Here is a 19,407-nt window from a genome sequence, read left to right on the forward strand (position 1 = left end):
GCCACACCGCTTTCCGGCACCAAGGCCTTGTTTAGTTCCAAAATTTTTTGCAAAATCGACACTGTAGCATTTTCGTTTGTATTTGACAAAAATTATCCAATCATGGACTAACTAGGCTCAAAAGATTCGTCTCGTCAATTTCGACCAAACTGTGCAATTAGTTTTTATTTTTATCTATATTTAGTACTCCATGCATGCGTCTAAAGATTCGATGTGACGGGGAATCTGAAAAATTTTGCAAACTTTTTTGGGAACTAAACAAGGCCCAAACGTTGCCCCACCACACATGACTTGACAGACATCCGAATCCCAGCACTCGGGCTCGCTGGTCGCTGCTGTGCGTGCGGCCTGCCCACTACGCACCGCCCACGCCGAGGCCGGCCCCCCCAGTCGGCCACGTCTGAAACCTATGCGCCTAAGCAAACCACTAAACAAACCCGTCGCAAATCATTAGCGCCCGCGCGCTGCTGCTAAGCTTATAAGAGCAGGCCTCGCCTGCTACTAACCCCGCCCACCAAACCAAACCGCGCCACCCAGTCTTCTCTTCTCACTTCTCACTCACCAACCAACCGAGCAACTTGGCTCGTCGTACCTGCGACACGCCGAGGAGAGCGCGCGCGTGCTGAGGCTGAGCTGTCGGAGCTAAGCTAGCCAGAACAAACCATGGCGACGACGACGACGACGACGACGACGATGAAGGCGAGCGACCCGGGGTCCGCGTGGTTCGGCAGCGGCGCCAGCCGGACACCGTCGGCGGCGGGGACGGGCGGCCACAACGCGCGCCTCATCACCACCGCGGTCGCGGCGTTCGTGTCCGTGCTCGGGCTCGCCCTCTTCCTCCATCTCTACGTCTGCCACGTCCGCCGCCGTAACCGGCGCCGCGCGGAGGCGGCCAGAGCCGCCGTGCTGCCGACCACGGCGGCGGCTCCGGCGAAGTGCGGGCTGGATGCCGCGGCCATCGCGGCGCTGCCGACCACCATCTACAGGGACGACGTGGGCGGCGAGGCGGCCACCGACGAGTGCACCATCTGCCTCGGCGCCGTGGAGGACGGCGAGGTGGTGCGGGCGCTCCCGGCCTGCGGCCACGTGTTCCACGTCCCCTGCGTCGACACCTGGCTCGCGTCGAGCTCGTCGTGCCCGGTCTGCCGCGCCGAGGTGGAGCCGCCGCCGCCGACGGCCACGGTGGGCTCAGCTCGGTTCGTGCTGGAGAAGGTGCAGGACGCTGTCAAGGAGGAAGCCGGCAGCTGCAGCTCCACGCCGGAGCGGGGGATCGGTGCCTGTGCGTCGCTGATGAAGATGCTGAGCAGGGAGAGGCCGGCGGCGCCGCGAAGGCCACAACAGGGAGCCTACGCCGACGCCGGGGACTTGGACGACTTGGAACGGCAGCAGTATGCTGTTGCTGTGAATAATTAATCTTTTTTTTTTCAAAAAAAAATGACGGCCTTTTTAGTTTGGTCGTTTTCCACATCATGTGTACATCCCGCACGTAAGTGGTGCAGTACTAAGACAAGTCTGTGAGCTCTTAAATTTTTTGATGAATGTAAGGGCCCGTTTGAAATTAAAGAATTGATATGCTTCGAATCTCTACAATTTAGTTCAAATCTGAACTAAATCCTTAAATTTCTCTATCTGTCCACACTCAAGTTTTGATGCTTAGCAGACATCAAACATGGATGAAGCTTCAAGTTTTATTTACCCTATATACCCTTTGCTGTCCGTAAGCCAGGCGGTGGATAAAGCTATTGTAAAAAAAAAAGAGTTAAAGCAAAGTGGACCCTATTAGAGTATGTGTTGTATTTTGTTCCAGTATGTGTCTTAAGATGACTTTCCTAGGTGGCAACATTTCATTTGATGGATATTTATAGACCCTCCATGTAGACATTGAAAAGAGTCTAGACCATATAATGACTGAGGGGGAAAAACACTACCTCTCTCTTTTCATCCTCTTACAGTCTTACTCCGCCAGTTGGCACGTCTGCATTTTTGTTACTTGATGTTTTTTGACGAAATTTGCTACTTGATGTTGTCACTCAAGCTTCACACTCCCTCTCAATGATTGAGGCCTTATTTAGTTGGGAAATTTTTTTACCTTTGACTACTGTAGCACTTTCGTTTGTATTTGGTAATTATTGTCCAATCATGGATTAACTAGACTCAAAAGAATAAGGACGAATATAGCTAGGTTACTCATCGGGGTCAGCATGAGAGAAGCTACCGCAATATGATGTTTTATTGGAAATTTTGACATAACAAAAGCCTAATATATAGAGGATTAGCTAAAAGTTATCGAGGTCAACCGACCCCGATGATATACTCTAGATCCACCCATGCAAAAGATTTGTCTCACAAAATACAGCCAAACTATGTAATTAGTTATTTTTTATCTATATTTAATACTCTATGCATGCGTCTAAAGATTCGATGTGACATATAATCTTAAAAGATTTTGAGAACTAAACAAAGCCTGAGGGCTTTTTTTTCATGACTCTATCCTTTTCTTTTACGATTTTTCAAAGGGCTTAAGCCAGGTATAGAACCTCTCCCATCTTATCAGTGTTATAAGGCATTGCATCATTTTGCCTTGTAAAACACAATATAGACGCTAAGACTCTTAAAACACGCAAATCCACGCAAGCATGAGCAGCCTACATCTATCAAAGTCCATGGAAGACTAGGCAGGTAGGCCTTTAAATTGGAAAAGTCAAAGGTACCTTACATTTGATGGGTATGTCATCTACCATTGAAAAGATAGTCGGATTAAGAAGACATGAGAGATATCAAACCTAAGGTTTGATGCTTGAAGTGTACAATATACTACATGCACTACTAAAGTGCGCATGAGTGGTTTTATTGTTCAAGTTCACACTTTGACCAACGTTTGTATCTAATAATATGTGAGTTATATGTCAATTGCAAATCTGAAATGCTATTTTAAAGAAAGAGTCTTCATTAGTGAATAACTAGAAGGCTTTGTGCAATCTCTTTGATTTTCTTTTTGATCTTCTTTGTTTCATAACTTACTTTTTCTTTCTTCTTTTATATATCATTTAATCAGTAGGGGTAACCCCTCATGTTCCTTCAAAAACAAATTGTGAGTTATATGGCACAAAATTGATACCATTGGATTCATATGGTTATGATCTTGTGAATTTAATACAATATTATAGGTAAAATAAGATCGGTTTTGCATATTCAAAACATGTCCTATAAAAACTGATCAAGGGAGTGCATACTTTGTGTGGGCCTTAAAATGCAAAGTATGCACTTGAAAGCAAGTTGTTACCGGCAACATTTTGGCATGATCTTATCCTAGAGATCTAAGAACTTAAAATTCATTTAACCCAACTCAACTACAAACATGCTTCACGTTTGCTGAGTAACTAAACAAATAATGGTCGAGTATCCCAGATAGTTTTAACACCACTTGAGCAAGTGGTAGCATATAGCATCGTGCATGACCGCATGCCCTTGTATTAGATGGGCCATGTACATTCTGGACGCAGGCATCACTAAAATTTACTTGTTTATTCATCGAAAAAGAAGGTCTACAAATTGCACGTGACGGTGATGGTCACATACAATGTTCCTTACTCGCCCTAGTAGCTATAAAGCAGCTAGTGCTGTCATTTTTACAGAGATTAAAAAAGAAAAGCACAGTGGATGAACATGATGCCGCGCGCATTCCGGATAAGCTTACTATACACTGGAAGCACACACCAGTGGTAGAAGCTGCGAGAGAATGCGCAAGTTGACCCTTGCTCGCGCGCCAACTCCTCTTCCTTTTCCGCGACCAACCACGCACTGCTGCTCTGCCAGACTGCCACTCCCATAGGAGTTTACAACTATATATTGGCATGGTGGTGTGATGAATTGATCACTCACGTACATACATGCAAGTGCTCAGAGGACAAGTGTCCACACGAGTCAACACCACAAACAGCCAGAGGAAGCAGCAGCAGCAGAAGCTGCGGGAGGGACGGGGTCAGCGTCAGAGAGGGAGGAAAAACGTCGCGCGTGTCGCCGTCGCCCAAAGGTGTCCGGGTTCTCTGCGCACTTCTTTACTTGAAGTCTTTGCATCTGCTGGAGGAAAAGCAGGCAGCCGGGAGTGGCCGTCCGACGCAAAAGCTGCCTCCTCCAACACGAAAGTTGCGCCCGGTGACTTGGAAAGTCGGCAGTGACGTCTCCGTACCGGGCCGAGAAAAATTCGGTTAGATCGCCGGAGAGCAAAAAGTGACGGGAACGGGATTCCGGCCCGCCGGCCGGCGGACTAGCTACCCCCGTGCGCGCGCGTGCGAGCCTAGCGAGGCCCCTAGCAAGGGGTAGTTGGATGGGTCCGGACGATGATCAAGCATCCATTCGTGACCGTGAGAGCAATTCAGCTCGAGTTCCATATGGGGATAGTACAGATCTAGAGCCTCCGGTGGCGAAATCGATTTGAATATGCATGATCTGCAGAGAAACGATCGAGGCATCGATAAAGCATGGCGCAATTTAGCACCGTGATATATTCAATGGCGAGGTAGGGTTTTCCTTTTGGTTTAGTAGTGGGCAGGTTTTATTAAGGGAAGGAATCAGGCCGGGGAGCATGGAATGGAACCTCGCCGAACGTAAAGAAGTTGTTTGTGCTCCGGCGCTGCAATCTGGACCAGTCGAGGGCACTACACTACAGCGCTCTGGATTAGCAGGAATAGATTCGGCCATCGATCCAAGATTTGTTAAGGATAAAAGCAAGATAAGGCTCACCAGCTTCATGCTTCGCATGATTAATAGTTGTACCCGCTAGTGTGTAATCTAACCTTATTAGGCTAACACTAGCAGGGCCAAATTAGGGACAATGGCATCGCATCAGGACAAGCTGTCTGAACAGTACAGACTACTCCATCGGGTAGCCAAAGATAGGCCAAATTTTCGAGCTCTTTTCTGTAGGCAGGTGCAGAAAGATAGGCAGCTGCAGGTTAGCAGGTAGCATGAACTACGGGAAATCGGGTTGCGGATAACCCTCACAGCATCGGTTGAGACAATGGCTGTATGTGTTGGATTTATTATGGGTTACACCCATTTAGATTTAATAAATCAATAAACTCTATGGTGTGTAATTATGGACAATATATACATTGTATCAAATAGGAGCAAATCCAAGGGTTGGAGTGGCTGGCTGATGGTACGGGAGTTTCAACTCAATTATGTGGGAGTTTCAACTCATTATCTGCGGGTGTTTCGATAATTAATTGAGGGAGTTTCAACTCCGCGTGAAAACCCTTCAGATGCCCATCTCCTCAGCCGCCAGCAGGGGAGTCCCTTCCCCTCCTCTCCTCTCCAGCCACAAGGATAAATAGGAGACTCATCTCCTTGGTACAACAAGAGAGAACAGACAGATCACAGTTCCGTTGCAAAGTAGGAATCCCCATCTCGTAACTTCGCGCGCACGGAGGAGCGAGAGGGCAGGTGCCTCCGGAGCCCTTGCCGTTCGAGACCTTGCACGGGGGATCGTCAATTAGGTTTTTGGGGAGCGTCTACGCGACTGCCCAACTCCATTGCTGCTGAACATCTCCTTTCCGGAGGTCTCTTGGTGTTGCCGATCGCCGTCTTCTCCTTCCCGGTGATTGGTTCGTCGTCTTCACCTTCGTCTCTACTCCATGGCGATCGAGGAAGGACAAAGTTCTGGAAATCTGAATGCGCGAGTCTCAGGGTATGATCTGTTCGTCTTCCCTCAGTTTTACGTCGCTCTGTCTCTGTTTGTTTCAGTAGCTCTGTCGTGCAGGTTTAATAGTTGTGTCATACCTGTTTCAGTAGGTCTGTTTAGTTGTTTCAGAAGATATCTATTGTCTGTTCCTGTTATGTTTAAGTTCTGCGTATATGCCTCTGTTCTACAGTTTTGTTGTTTCGCTAGTATCTGTTTTTCTGTTTCAGTATATCTGTTTATCTGTTTCGATAGCTATATTATGTTTGGTACTGTTACAGAAAGTTATATACCATGCCATGTTTTGATGTTTGATATGCTTTATGGATCATATTTACATGTCGTAATTATGATTCATGCCATGTTTATATTTATCAATAATATCATATATGTCATCATCATACTGTTAATTTATGAAATTAAAATGACATGGAAATTGCCTAATAATCTAACAGTATGCCTGTAACTGCATTTAGATTACACTTTTTTTTTCTGAGATCATGACTCTTTTCTTTCCTGTAACCTGGCCGGATCGGATAGAGAGATTGGGGAAGGAAAACCACCTGTAAGAGTGACAGAGAATCAGATAAGCACCATGAACGGGGAAGAAAAAAGAGCAGTAGTACTTAAAAGCAACATGTTAAAGACAGTGTAACTTGTTACGCTGAACAACTCGTCGAGTTTATCTGAAACGAGAGGTGGACTGAAAAAATGTAACACTCAGCACCAACACAGGTGCCGCATCAACAGAGATTTAGCTGGCTGGTGTACATGAAAGCAGGATCCAGAGCATGTAGGCTGGAGACTTGGAGTTCTGTATGGGGATTGGACATAGAGTGCCAGGGGGGGGGGGGGATCCCTTGTCCTAAAAAAAAGATGGTAAAGCAAAATAGCAACGATACACAAGTTGAAAGAGAAGGTAAATGCTCAAGATATTTAGAGTCAAAAGGGTACAAAATATGCAGGCTTCATAAGCTTACGGAGTATAGCTATTTTCGAACACACAGATATTTGCCCACACACACACATACTCCGGCCGCAGAGAGATCTAATCTAGCTAACTACGACTCGGATGCTTTGGGCTCCCCCAACTTGTACAACAATGGTCCAGATTCTGAACTTGGTATAAACGACAAGAGCTCTCATCGGTTGGGAGTATAACAAAAGAGAGTATGAAATGGACTGCTAACAAAAGAGGAGGTGGCCCAGAAACTGAAACCGACGGGACGATGATTAGTCGCATCACAAAGCCGCACACGTATCGGGAAGAGGCTTTAAGGGCGATTGACATGTCGAGCCCAGCCCACCACACCACCCGAGCACGGCTTCGTGCTAGAATAGTCAGCGTCCGGCCTTTGCAAATGCAAAGCGCAGCAGACGGCGGGGATCAATTTGCAATGTGAGTCGGCCGGAACTGAATCCCAGTTCCCAAGGCGTTCGTTCGTTTCGCTTTCACTTTAACAAAATCGCCTCGTCCTGAGCAGGATCATCCAGCAGCGGCAGCCCCCAGCACGCTCGCCGCCGACTAGCCCAACCGCGTGCCCGCCGTCGTCTATCTCCCTGGGCCGTCGTCGTCACGCACGGCTATGGTCTGCCTTCTGTTTTCCACAGCTGCACCAAGCGCTCGTTGCTTCTGGGGATGAGTGGATGCCCGTGGCCATGCTCTGCGTCACGCCGTCACCTGAAGGCAACCAGGTTGCAGTGACGCCAACTGCCGTGATTAGGCCCAAACTGCCCACGCCATTCAGATTCAGCCACACCTTTGGGCCTATCCATGGACCATGGTAGCTAGAATGAAAACCCGTACGAATATTTTGCGACCCTATTCGAGACTGAATCTGTTTAGAGAAGTTTCCGTATTCGAGTCCGGATATTCAACATTTCAAATATCCGTATCCGAATACTCAAATCGTATATTTATGATGTCGATATCCTATCTATATTTGAATCTGACTCTGACTAAAAATATGAAAATAAATATGATGTGTCCCAATCCATTTGTACCCATACTACGAACCAACAAGCCAGTCAGCCTACACTAACAGGCGTGTATACTCCAGGCTTCAGCATCCAATACTATTGCCATCGCGAGTCGGTTAAAATAATCTGAATATCAATGACGACGAAGCATGACACTACATTGAAGAGAAACAAGTCCGTCAGATAACCATCAGCTGTACATGTCCAGTACGTGGTTGCAATGCCTTCTTTGTGTCAATAAAAACATTGCTCACTGCTGCCGTTCTTGCCGTACAAATTGCTGCTAAACACTTACTGTACTGTAGACAGTGACCACCGGCAAAACACCGTGCATTCAGCTACGGATCCAAATCCACATCCAAAAAGAACAATGGACAAAGCCTAGACTGCTCTTGGACTAGCCCCACCTCTCAAGGTCAAGGTTCCTCGCCCATCACCGAGAGCTGAAAACAAAACCTGCAACTCAGAAAACAGATAATAAACATTTCTCAGACACACAGAAAATCCACACCATGGATCAAACATCGAAACACCCATAAGTCTCCAAACTGAAGTCGTAAACCGTCAACATGATCAGGCAACATTTTAAGTTAGCATCACTCCCAGCTGCTTGCCCCTTTCCTTATTTCAGAGTAAACCAATACAACAGATGCATATGAGAGTATGAGAATCTGAACTGGAGAAAATTGTGAACCAGAATCTACTTCAACTTCCAATCCCAAATCACATCACAAAGAAATGCTTGAGCTAAGCCACTAAAACAAAGCCAGTGCATTTCTGGTTTCATTTATATGATAAAGTATGGTTCAGCAATGTACATGGCAATGCCAGGATGCATTGCTTGTAAATACTAAACAGAGCTAAAAAGATAGATAGCATGTTGCAGAAACTTCCCATTCATGTCCAACCATAGCACCGTCACTACCACTGGTTACACCATTCTTACACGCTACTAAGTTAGGATAACCTTGTCTAATGATACCACTATATTAGGTCCACATGACAAAACACTGGTGCAATCTGATCAGCACTTTTGCATGATACTAGCACACGATCAACCGTTAACAAAATATCTTGCACTCTGTGAGGCTGCTCTGCCATGGCATGCTTCATCAGCAGAGCTTCGTCCCTGACTGAGCTCCATCGAGATCCATGCTCTCCCTGGTGTCATTCCTTTTATCAGGGTTTGGTATCAACACGACAACCTGTCTTCCTCCCTGCAGCACAATACCATGAGTTATGCAATGCCAAAGTGCTGAAGCTTCATAGCAGTAAGCTAGAAAAAAGTTCCATAGATTGGACGGACCATAAGGCTTTCTTTCTAACAATATTACAAGTAGTTCTGCAGCAAATTCCAAGCAATAAAAATGTATGTTGTGTCAGAAAAACAAATCAAGAATTTCCTAAATCAGGAATGGCCAAAGATGTTTTCAGATTTAGTTGCACCTTCAGTATATTGACAAATTGCCATTGTCTCAACGTGAGCCAAATTGCTCCTGTTGTCCCAAAAGACCCCAGTTGTCGTAACTAGGTATAACAAATTATTCAGACTTCAGAGCACAAAAAAGTGCTGAGAGCAATTCAGGACAAGTGTTGGACAGAAGATTGGTTAGTAGCTTGCGTCTTGCCGGAGGCCGAAGCAAGACTAGCTGTGAGCAAATCTTCTTGACTGCATACTGCACCAAGCACCATCCACTCTCTCCACGTGCTACGGTGATCTACTGATTTTTTTTTCTCAAATCTCAATCCTTTTAGCTAGAAGTAGCAGTACCACTTGGATTCGTCACTCCTTACTTCGTTAGTACACAGGATAGTGGATACCAGAGATCTTTTAATAGAAGTAGTACTTCTATTCATTAGTACAAGTACTACTGTTTTTTTTTTGAACTTAATGGCAGGAGCTCTGCCTTTCAATTAAGGAGGGGAAAAAGGTTTATGTACAGATCAAAAGGGCCAAAACTCCCAAAAGGATTACACGATGCCCCCTGCGATATTGGTCCCTCCCCAAGCTAAAGCCCTTTTTCTTTGCTCGATCTCCTCCTTTACCCTTAGTGCCACTTGCATTGCTGACTCCTGGATGTTGTTAAAAATTCTCCTATTCCTTTGCTTCCATATGTTCCATAGTGTGTAGATGACCAACCCGTTGAAGCGCCTTTTTTCTTCTTTCGCTATTTTGCTTGCGGCCTCTTGCCACCAAGACTTCAGGTTAGGTGGGTCTTGAGTGGGACAGATCAACTGTGCATCAAAATGCTCCCATGAAATAACTTGGTTCCATACTGTCTTGGCGAATGGGCAGAGGAGTGATAGGTGAAGGCATGATTCTAAAGGTCCGTTGCATAAGGCGCATTGGTCCTGGTGAGGCCAACCTCTCTTCTGAAGATTATCCGCTGTTAAGACTTTTTCTCGCACCATTATCCAAGCAAACACCTTTCCTTTATTCTCAGCATGTGCTTTCCAAATGAGTTCACTACGGAACCCGTCGTAGGAACCTTGGAATTGGATCCTGTATGCTGAACGGGTGGAGTAAGAAGCATCGGCTGTCCACCTCCAGATTATGGAGTCACGAACGCCCGGTGTCAACTGGATGCTTTGTAACCTTATCCAAAGGGAGACAAACTCCTCGACTTGGACAGCGGAGGTGATCCTGCCCCGTAGCGAACGTATCCAACTATAGTTGTGAAGCTCCTGCTGGACCGATTTGTTTTTACATCTCACCAAGTCGAACAAGTGTGGTGCCAAATATTTGGGTGCTTCACCGTCACAAGTACTACTGTTAGTCTGCTACTTGAATAGTTAGCAGAAATTTATACGTACCAGATCTATTAGTAGAAATTGTACTCAGATTCTTTGTAGTACCTAAAAGTACTACTGCTACTTGATTAGCTAATAGAAATGCGGCTAGTACTTTAATCATTAGAAGCACACTGAAGCAAAGAAGCTAGATCTGTGTGTTTTGGTGTTTCCTGTCTTGACTGTGATCCTTTCTTTGCACAGCGGTGGTGATCACAAGGTCAGCAAGGTCTTCACAAGCTGCGCCAGCTTCTGGTGCACCATCTTCTGATACACCTCCTAGTGACAACCAACTCCAGGGAGGTGTCATAGCTCAACCTGAAGTGCAGGTTATTGATTCACAAACTGATGACGTTGATGCAGAGGTAGCAGCAGCAGCAAAAAAGGAAAAAGCTTAAATCTGTTGTTTGGAATGAGTTTAAAAGGTTGGAAGTAGGTGGCAAATGGAAGGCGGAATGCATGTAGTGTCATGTTAGGTTAGGAGGAGAAACTAGAAATGGAGCCACACACTTGCATGACCATCTTTAGTGCTGTCAATCTCGGCAGGTTAGAAAAGGCCTTAAACAAGCAACATTAAGAATGGGAACTGATGCTGATTGGAAAGTTTGTGTTGAAAAGTACACTTTTGATCAGGATGTTGCTAGGAAAGCCCTTGCATGAATGATCTGTGTCCATGATCATCTACTTGCTATGGTTGATCATGTCGGTTTTTGTAAGTTCTGTGCATCACTACAACCTTTGTTTCAAGTAAGAACTAGGAATACCCACTTCCACCCCACCTGTGTAATCATCTTCTGTTCAGAACAGTGGTCTTGGAGAAGATGAAGTTTTTGACATTTTTTATCAGTACATGTCTTCACAACCAGTTGATGCATCTAGCAACCAAGAAGTTCTTGGTAGCAACTAGCAACTGGAAAGCAGCAGCCAACATGAGGACCAAGGAGTGTGCAGCGTGCTTCAGCATGACAGCAGCCGGCATCTCCATTATCTTTATATCTACGCCTAGTTTCTATTAAGTTTGGACAATTTATTTGCTCGACCTTGAGATATATTGACATTATTGTAATAGGCTAGTAATCAGTACTGCTACTTTATTTGCTTGCCTAAATGCCTGGACATGCAATTGGAATATTGGATTGGTGCCTTAGTGCCTTCTGCCTCGCAGCCATGCTGTTCTGCCAGGTGGATCACTAAGGCTAATCAAGTTGCAAGTTTTTATTTAATTGTGGTTTCTTATTGTCAAAAAGTTATATTCTGTCAGTTAGGGACTGTGGCTAAATACCTATGCAAATAGGGTGTTTAGCCTCCACCTTTTTATATGCTGTTTCTGAATGGTCTCCAACTATGTTAATCAAGATCACTAAAATTTGGTAACTATAACTATGCTATGTGTAACCTGTAGGACCTTGGTAATATAAAGCTAGGGTGTATGTGAGCAACAGCAGCCCTATAACTTTTGTAATGCTAAGCAAAATTTGTTCTTGATTTTGTGGATACAACAGCAACTTGTAAATTATATAGAATGATCATTACGACACAAGGCCACAGCGTGTCTTAGGGAGATTGGCTCAACCTCATCTGAGACAATATTTGTCTTCAACATGCACATGTTTAAACAATGAGAGTTAAAGCAATTAAGTCTAAGGTCATGTTCTGACATGCACTACTCATCCCAGCAAGCTACTTTAAACAGCAGTAGAGTGTTAGTTAATTATCTAACATTTCATATGCAAAGAGCACGCCAGGAGGTCTAAACATACACAACCATACATGAGTACAAATATACCACAAGTCACTACGACATTTGGAAATTAGCAAGCAAGGGTAACAGTAGCACAGCCAGCATAGATTATATAGTCCGAAAACATAAACAACAGCACTTTTCCATTCACTTCATAATTATTTTATTGCTCAAGTAGATGGAAAGCAAGAAAGTTTGGTTATTAAAGCTAAGGAACACATACAACTTCTATGCAGGAAACACGCTCAAGTGAAGCTATACACACAGCTAAAATCATGCGATTGCAAGATCTGAAATCGTAGGACAGCAACAGTACAATCAATTAGGAAAAATATAACGGGAGCTATAGACCATGAAAAACTGTGTACTTTTAACATTTTAGAAAGTTCACGAAATTGTCTATAACTTTCTAATTATAACATAGGCCTGATTTCTAAGTTAACAAGATCGAAAAACACAAACAAGCACTGTTGCGCAGACATTGAAACTTCAGAAATTTATAATGGGAGTTCTAGCCAACCAAAAATATTATTCTTTAACAATTTGGAAAGCTCAAGAAAAACACTACAACTTCCTAGTTATCAAAAGAAGCTAGTTTTCAAGTTAACAGGGTCGAAATACACAAAAGTCCAGAGCTGTACAGCACACAGTCAAACCTCACAGCGAATTCAAAATCTATATCTCCCAAACCTAATGGCCTAAATCATGAAATTTTAGAACAGCAGAGATACTTAAATCCTCTACAACTTTTGTATTATCTAAATTCACAGAAATGGTCATTTGAAACACGAAACATTCCTCCCTAACAGAACTATACAATCTGCAGTTTTCAGCACACATTGCAAAATGATTCATGCATCCCTTTACTTGTCCCCAAACAAAGAAGCACCGATTCAACTTATTTGCACAGCCAAAACCACTCCTATCCACACAAGTTAGTCATGATCTCTAGCAAGCATGAAGAATTAGTTTTGTTCATCAGCAGATAGGTTCAGATAGAACAATTATCTCCAAAAATCTCGGACTTCACATCAAACAGCCAGTTATCAGTATGAACCTGTCAACTCCAAGTGTAAACCCCTAAATTCCCCTGAACAAACATGAGCACAAAGACCTCAACTCACTTGTGTGGTGTTGCTAACACAATCTCCTTCACGTGTCCAAGATGCACCCAATGTTGTGGCTAGGGATGCTTTGCCCTCACCATCATCTTCCACACCTGCAGAAAGTGTGCATGATTAGAGTCATGTAAGTTAGCATTCACCTAAACTGTAGGTAATGATAGTTCATGTCTGTGGCTTGCCATTGTTGAGGTCCGGAATTGCTCTACAGTTCTTTAGCCTTTCCACTTCATGATTAAGGCTTGCAATGCTCCTCTCCATTTCTGTAAAATCCTTGAGAAGCTTCGAAGACTTTGAATCACATGTTTCAAACATCTGGTACTGAGAACGCATTTGGCGCATCCAACTGAGATTTTGCCCACCACTTATACCAAGATGCTCCAAATACGAGTCAACACCTTCCCCGCGTGTTACCATATTCCTATGCTCCTGAAATTGAGCTGAAGTCTTCTTAAGTAACTTACGGTAATGTTGAACACTGCGGCACAGCTCATCCTTGTCTACTTCAAATTTCCGCATTACAACTCTCCTCGCTAAAAGCTCCTGTTCTATAGCATTGACAGTAGCTGCAATTTGGTTTTCTTTTTCCTTCACCATAGCCTTAATGCACTCCACCTCATGTTGAGCGTCCCTGCAAATCTGTTCCTTATCCAGGTATTTGCTGTTCATGTTAGACACATAACCTTGGATTTGTTGCATGAGGGCTTGGAAATGCGAAATAGTTTGGTGACTGCAATTGCCCCCCACCTCCTGCGGTTGAGGAAAAAAACTTATGTTTTGACTGCCAAAAATTGGCATTTCCTCCAAGTCACCAACGGATTGGGTGCCCAGAAAAACCAAAGAGGCTTCCTCGTCTTCCAACTGGCACTGCTGCAATACCTGATCTTTGAACCGCTTCCCAAGCGGTAAGCTCTCCGCGAAAAGCTCCGGCCTTTGACACACCATCAGATGGAGGAGGTACGGCGCGTACCGCCATGGCGTCCCAGCTACCACCTCCCTCTTCACCACTGCCCAAATCAAGCCGCCCCAGTCCACGTCGTATGCCTTGCCTTCCTCCACCAACCGCAGCGCGGCAGCGACCTCCATCGACACCGCAGCGCCGCTCCCTCCCCATCCCAGCAGCACGCGATCGCAGACAAACCCCTTCACGGCTCCGATCGCCTCCGACGTGCAGAACACGGCCGCGTCCCACCCCGCGGGGAGGCCAACCGGGCCCATCGACAGCCCCAGGGCGCCCGCGAGGGAGGCGGGGGAGGCGGAGACAGCGCCGCCGCGGACGGAGACCATAATGCGGCCTGAAGCGTCGTCGTAGGCGGCGGAGAGCCCAAGCTCGCCGGGCGGGTGGTCGGGGAGGTAGAGCTGCGCGAACTCCCCGAGCCCCACGAAGTTGAGCACCGCCGCATCGTGGGGGTCGGCGCCGCCGCCGCCGCGCTTCAGATGCCGCATCGGATGTTGTTTGGTGCTAGGGTTGGGTGGGGAGGCCGGGGAAGATTGGGGTTTTGAGCTGCCGGAGTGGGGTTTTTTGCGCAAAGAGGTTAGAGGAGACTGAGAGACGCAGTTGATTGATTTGAACAAGAGATTGGGGAGTGGGAAGTGAAGGGGCGCCACTCGGTTTCTACTTTCCCGGCTCTTGAAACTGGCTTCTCTCACTGAAAGTGGGGCCCAAATCTTCTAGGTCCCATTGGTCAATTGAAATTCTACACCTCTGAGGTTGTGTTTAGTTTTCCATAGAATGTAAAATGCAAAATGTCATCTGCTTAGAAATGATAAAATGTAAAATACCAAAATTTTAAGAGTTATGTTAGCTTTGTCTAAAATGCAGAATTTCTTTTCCTCATTAGGGTCTCTTGAGGCTCTTGTGAGCTTTTTTCTGGTATCTTGAGGCCAAAATTCAAAATGGAGAATTACCATTTTTTGCTAAAATTTTTGCATGGTATTTAGGGCCTGTTTAGTTTTCAATGCAATGTAAAATACAAATGTCAATTATTTTTAGGATGATAAAATGCAAAATGCTAAAATTTTTAGAGTAATGTTTAATTCCATCCAAAGTGCAGAATTTATTGTCTTCATTATGGCCTCTTGATGCTTTTTTGGGCTTTTTTGTCTCTTGAGGCCAAAATTCAAAATAAAAAATGATATTTTATATTTTGTATTTTAGGGGGTGTTTGGGACCGCTCCGCTCCACGTTTTTCAGCTCTGCTCCACGTTTTTTAGCCAAACGGTTTCAGCTCCACGTACGCAGTTCGAGGAAAAAAGGTGGAGTTGTGAGAGCACCTAAAGAGGTACTCTACAAACTCCAATTTTTTATGAAGCTGCTTTATAGTGGAGTTTATGGAGCAGAGTTTGTGGAGCAGTCTCAAACACCTCCTTAATAGAAAAAACAAAAAACAAGAAGAGACAGAAGGGAGAAGTTGACGTATGGAATCGGCGTCTACCGGAGTAGGTGGGGGTAGTGGATAGTTCCTGCAGTGCAAGCCAAATTTACTGCATCTTTTTAAAACTAATTTAATGCATCTTTACTCGGGTTAGGTGCTGCAAGCTACTATTGTCTAAAAAAATATCATTCTTGTTTTGGAGAAAGTCAGCATTTTACTTGACCAAATATATAATAAAATATTAATATCTTTTAGAAATAGTGAATATCTTAAATAGATTATTGAATATGGTTTCCTAGTAAACTTATTTAAATATATATAAATGTTGTTAATGTTTTATATAAATTTAATCAAATTTAAAAACGTTTGACCAATATGAATCTATAATGATTCTTTTTTACGGGATAGCGTGAGATTTCTTTAAGAACGCACACTCACATCCTACATATATCAAGATCTATGACTATGCGTAGCTCGACATTACACGTATCATATTAGTCGGGATCTAAATTAGTGACTGATTCTATGATTTGGGTTCCCCACACTAGATGGGTCATGAGCCCAAAAACGTGCTTCTCCAACAGCAAAGGCAACCCAAACTCCCTGCTCAGCGCCGCTTCGTCCCTCGTCGCCGTCGTCAGGCCCCTGTGCCGGCGAGCTTCCTCCCTCCATCCCTTTGGCATTCCCTCCCAACCTAGATCCAGCGAGGCAGCCAAGCCGGCGGCTTCGAAGGTGCTCCCACGGCACAGCCCGCCTCCCTCCCTGCCTTACCATCATTGTCGTGCCCCTCTCGCGCGGCGATCTCCCTCCCCTATGCAGACTCCCTCCTTCCCGAGGAGGCAGCCAAGCTGCAAGGCTTTGGAGGTGCTCCCATGGCGCCGCCCGCCTCCCTCGTTGCCCCACCGTCGTCGAGCCCACCTAGCCGTCGTCGTTGGATGGTTTCTTTACAACGTTTGCCTCACCGTGACCTTTGATCCAAGACAGTTGGCTTGCTCGCCTCAGTTAAGTATTTTTGCCTGCCATGGTTAAAAATACTGTAGTAGTGCACCTCGCCATTGAGCTCCCGTTGTGTTCCCACCTAGCACCCACCACTGCTCTACCCCGACCCCACCACTACGGGCGTCGAAGACTTTGCGTCTTGGAGAAAGACGACACAAATTTGAGTCGCTGCTAACCTCCTACCCAAAATGCCTACTTACTTCGTGTCTTCTGTTAGAGCTAATTTTCTTCATCTATTTATATTGTGCACTACCTATTTTGGGTTTGGATCTCCCTCTATATGAGATCAACAATACCCAATGCACCACGAGAGGAGGTAAATTTGGCGGCATACTCGATTGAGACACCAATTGATTCCAACCGGAATCGAACGCAAGTGGGTGGAATGGGGAAACCATCGTCCAACCACTAGGCTATCAGCTTGTCCTTAATGCAGAAAGACGACACAAATTTGTGTTGTTGCTGGCCTCCTGCCCAAAATAATTACTTGCTTTGCATATTTTGTTAGGGTCAGTTTTCTTCATCTATTTATATTGTGCACTACCTATTTCAGATTTGGGTCTCCTTTTACATGAAAGATCGACAGTACTCATTGCAGCAATGAAGCAGGTAAATCTTAGAGGCATGCTCGGTTGAGACACTAGCTGATTTCAACTAGAATCGAACATTGGTGGGTAGAATGGGGAAACCACCCTCCAACCACTAGGCTATCAGCCTGTCCTTAGTGCCACAAGGTATTATTGATGCTTCCCTCACGTCCTTCGCTATACTTGTTCATAAAGAAAAAACTCACTAGAATAAATACTAGTAGGAACCATTATTATCATCATAATATAAATCTAGTAGTTAATGAATCAAGATCCTTTCTATTGACAATCATCTTAGAGCAAGTATAATAAGCTCTACTTTGCAGGCTGCAAGACCATCCATGTCATCAAAATCCTATGTGAAGATGAGAGAAATGAAGAGAGAGAATAAAGCGGGTGCTAGTTAACAGCCGACTACAAGCACATGGACCGAGATAAAGATGCTTTTGTTTCTCTCTCTCAATCACCTGTGTTCTTTTGCTGCTAGTATTTACTGCTTACAACCGACTCATCAGCCTGCCCAGTATACAAGTTAATTGGCACTTGTATGCAGTTGACTTGTAGCCCGCTGTCGGCGGAACTATTATCCTTGCTCATATACAGGCATCGGCATATTAGCATAATAAACACTATTGTACATTTGTGTCACTATCAAGGGCTTGTAAGGCCATCAATCGTAAGGCTGATTAAGAATAGCACAAACACAAATTCAAACTAAAAATATAATACCCTTACCATTATCATGACAACAAATTCACAAAAAAAATAAAAAAAAGGGACTTTCAACTTCAAACTTGACATCTTATATTCTTATAAAGCAAAACCTCACTATCTATTTCTCTTGACATACAAACTATCCAACTAGACAATCCACTATCACACCCCACTATCTATTTCTCTCAACATGCAAATTATCCAACTAGAGAATCCACTGTCACACACAATTTAAATCCACTAGCTTATGCAATTGTAATATCCACGTCAGCAAGTTACCTATATATCTAAACATACAAGTTGTCCAACTAGGCAATATACATTCTAATCTATTTATATTTCTTCTTCATACCAGCAGCAGCGCGCGGGGAATTCTCCTAGTTCAAGATATATTTGTAGTTCTCCAAATTTTTCATTTTGACCATATTCTGAACTCTGAAGTGGCGGAGTATCAACGGTACTTCCTCCATATGAAACTATAGTTCACTTTACGTTTGTTTTAAGTAAAAAAATCTAAGTTTTGGCTAAGTTTTTTTTAAAAAAAGTATATTACCATGCACAAGTTTTAAATAAATGTGTCATCAAGACTTACTTCATAATAAAGAATTTAATGAACTAACTTGATGTTTAATATAAAAACATCTAATTTTGGTGCAGTTTTCTATAAGTTTAATAAGAAATTAGAAAATCTTAACCCATGTTCACCTATCATTCTTTTTTTTTTGTATTTCTATCTGCACAAGCCATGTGGCAAAGCTATAAACTAGAGTACTAAAGGGCATTCACAATAAAGAAAACATCAAGCTCCGTTGGGTTCGAGCGTTGGTGGAGCTTAGAGTTCATTGTCTCGTGCTGAAGACTTTGATTTGGTTGTACTGCTTGGCCGCAAATAATATTGATCAAAAATTGCTAGACCCGACAAAGTGAAATAGGAATTACTGTACATGATTTTGTTGTTCAAATATTGCTAGACTCGATAATATTTGGCACAGCCGATCCTTATTTGTTTGGATTGAATACAAGTGTCCATTAAATTTCTTTCTCCATAGAAACTACTTGTACAAATTTGAATTGAGAAATATGTTTTCTAACGGTGGATTCCTAAAGCTATAGAAACTAGCATTGAAAGTGTCACAATGACCCTTTGCTCACCTCCACGACTTGGCCTACTATATATTATACAAGTAGCTGAACACATGAGACGGAATTAACTTACACAGTACTCCCTCATATCTATAAAAAAAATGGCATTCTCGTTTGCCATAGCGACTCTTAATGAATATACTAAAAATATTAACATCTGTATTAATTTTTTACAATTAAAAAGTTTGCTAAATTAACTCCGACTAAATATATATATTAAAATATTAATATTTATGATATATAATTTAAATGTTGCTGAATATATTTAGAGATAGAT

At 43.9% G+C, this 19,407-nt stretch overlaps 2 protein-coding genes across 2 annotated transcripts; one reads left to right on the plus strand and one right to left on the minus strand.

The window, feature by feature from the left end:
• Nucleotides 485-1,590, plus strand: LOC8075599 (RING-H2 finger protein ATL73). Its single transcript, XM_002456327.2, has one exon. It carries the CDS (start codon nt 664-666, stop codon nt 1,411-1,413), a length of 750 nt encoding a protein of 249 aa, XP_002456372.1. The 5' UTR covers nt 485-663; the 3' UTR covers nt 1,414-1,590.
• LOC8072089 lies at nt 8,417-14,871 on the minus strand. Its single transcript, XM_002458467.2, has 3 exons — nt 13,495-14,871; nt 13,316-13,410; nt 8,417-8,877 (listed from the first exon to the last, which is right to left on the minus strand). The coding sequence occupies exons 1-3, from the start codon at nt 14,756-14,758 to the stop codon at nt 8,773-8,775; spliced, it is 1,464 nt and encodes a 487-aa protein (XP_002458512.2). The 5' UTR covers nt 14,759-14,871; the 3' UTR covers nt 8,417-8,772.

The sequence above is a fragment of the Sorghum bicolor genome, chromosome 3, assembly GCF_000003195.3.
Source record: "Sorghum bicolor cultivar BTx623 chromosome 3, Sorghum_bicolor_NCBIv3, whole genome shotgun sequence".
NCBI classification, from domain to species: Eukaryota; Viridiplantae; Streptophyta; class Magnoliopsida; order Poales; family Poaceae; genus Sorghum; species Sorghum bicolor.

Bases quoted from the DNA above. Each gene is read 5' to 3' on its own strand.
- LOC8072089 (XM_002458467.2), bottom strand. From the start codon at position 14,758: ATGCGGCATCTGAAGCGCGGCGGCGGCGGCGCCGACCCCCACGATGCG. The intron at 13,411-13,494 runs GCAAGCCACAGA...CACTTTCTGCAG, and splicing joins AATTCCGGACCTCAACAATG to GTGTGGAAGATGATGGTGAG. The intron at 8,878-13,315 runs GTGAGTTGAGGT...ATTGTGCTGCAG, and splicing joins GTGTTAGCAACACCACACAA to GGAGGAAGACAGGTTGTCGT.
- LOC8075599 (XM_002456327.2), top strand. From the start codon at position 664: ATGGCGACGACGACGACGACGACGACGACGATGAAGGCGAGCGACCCG.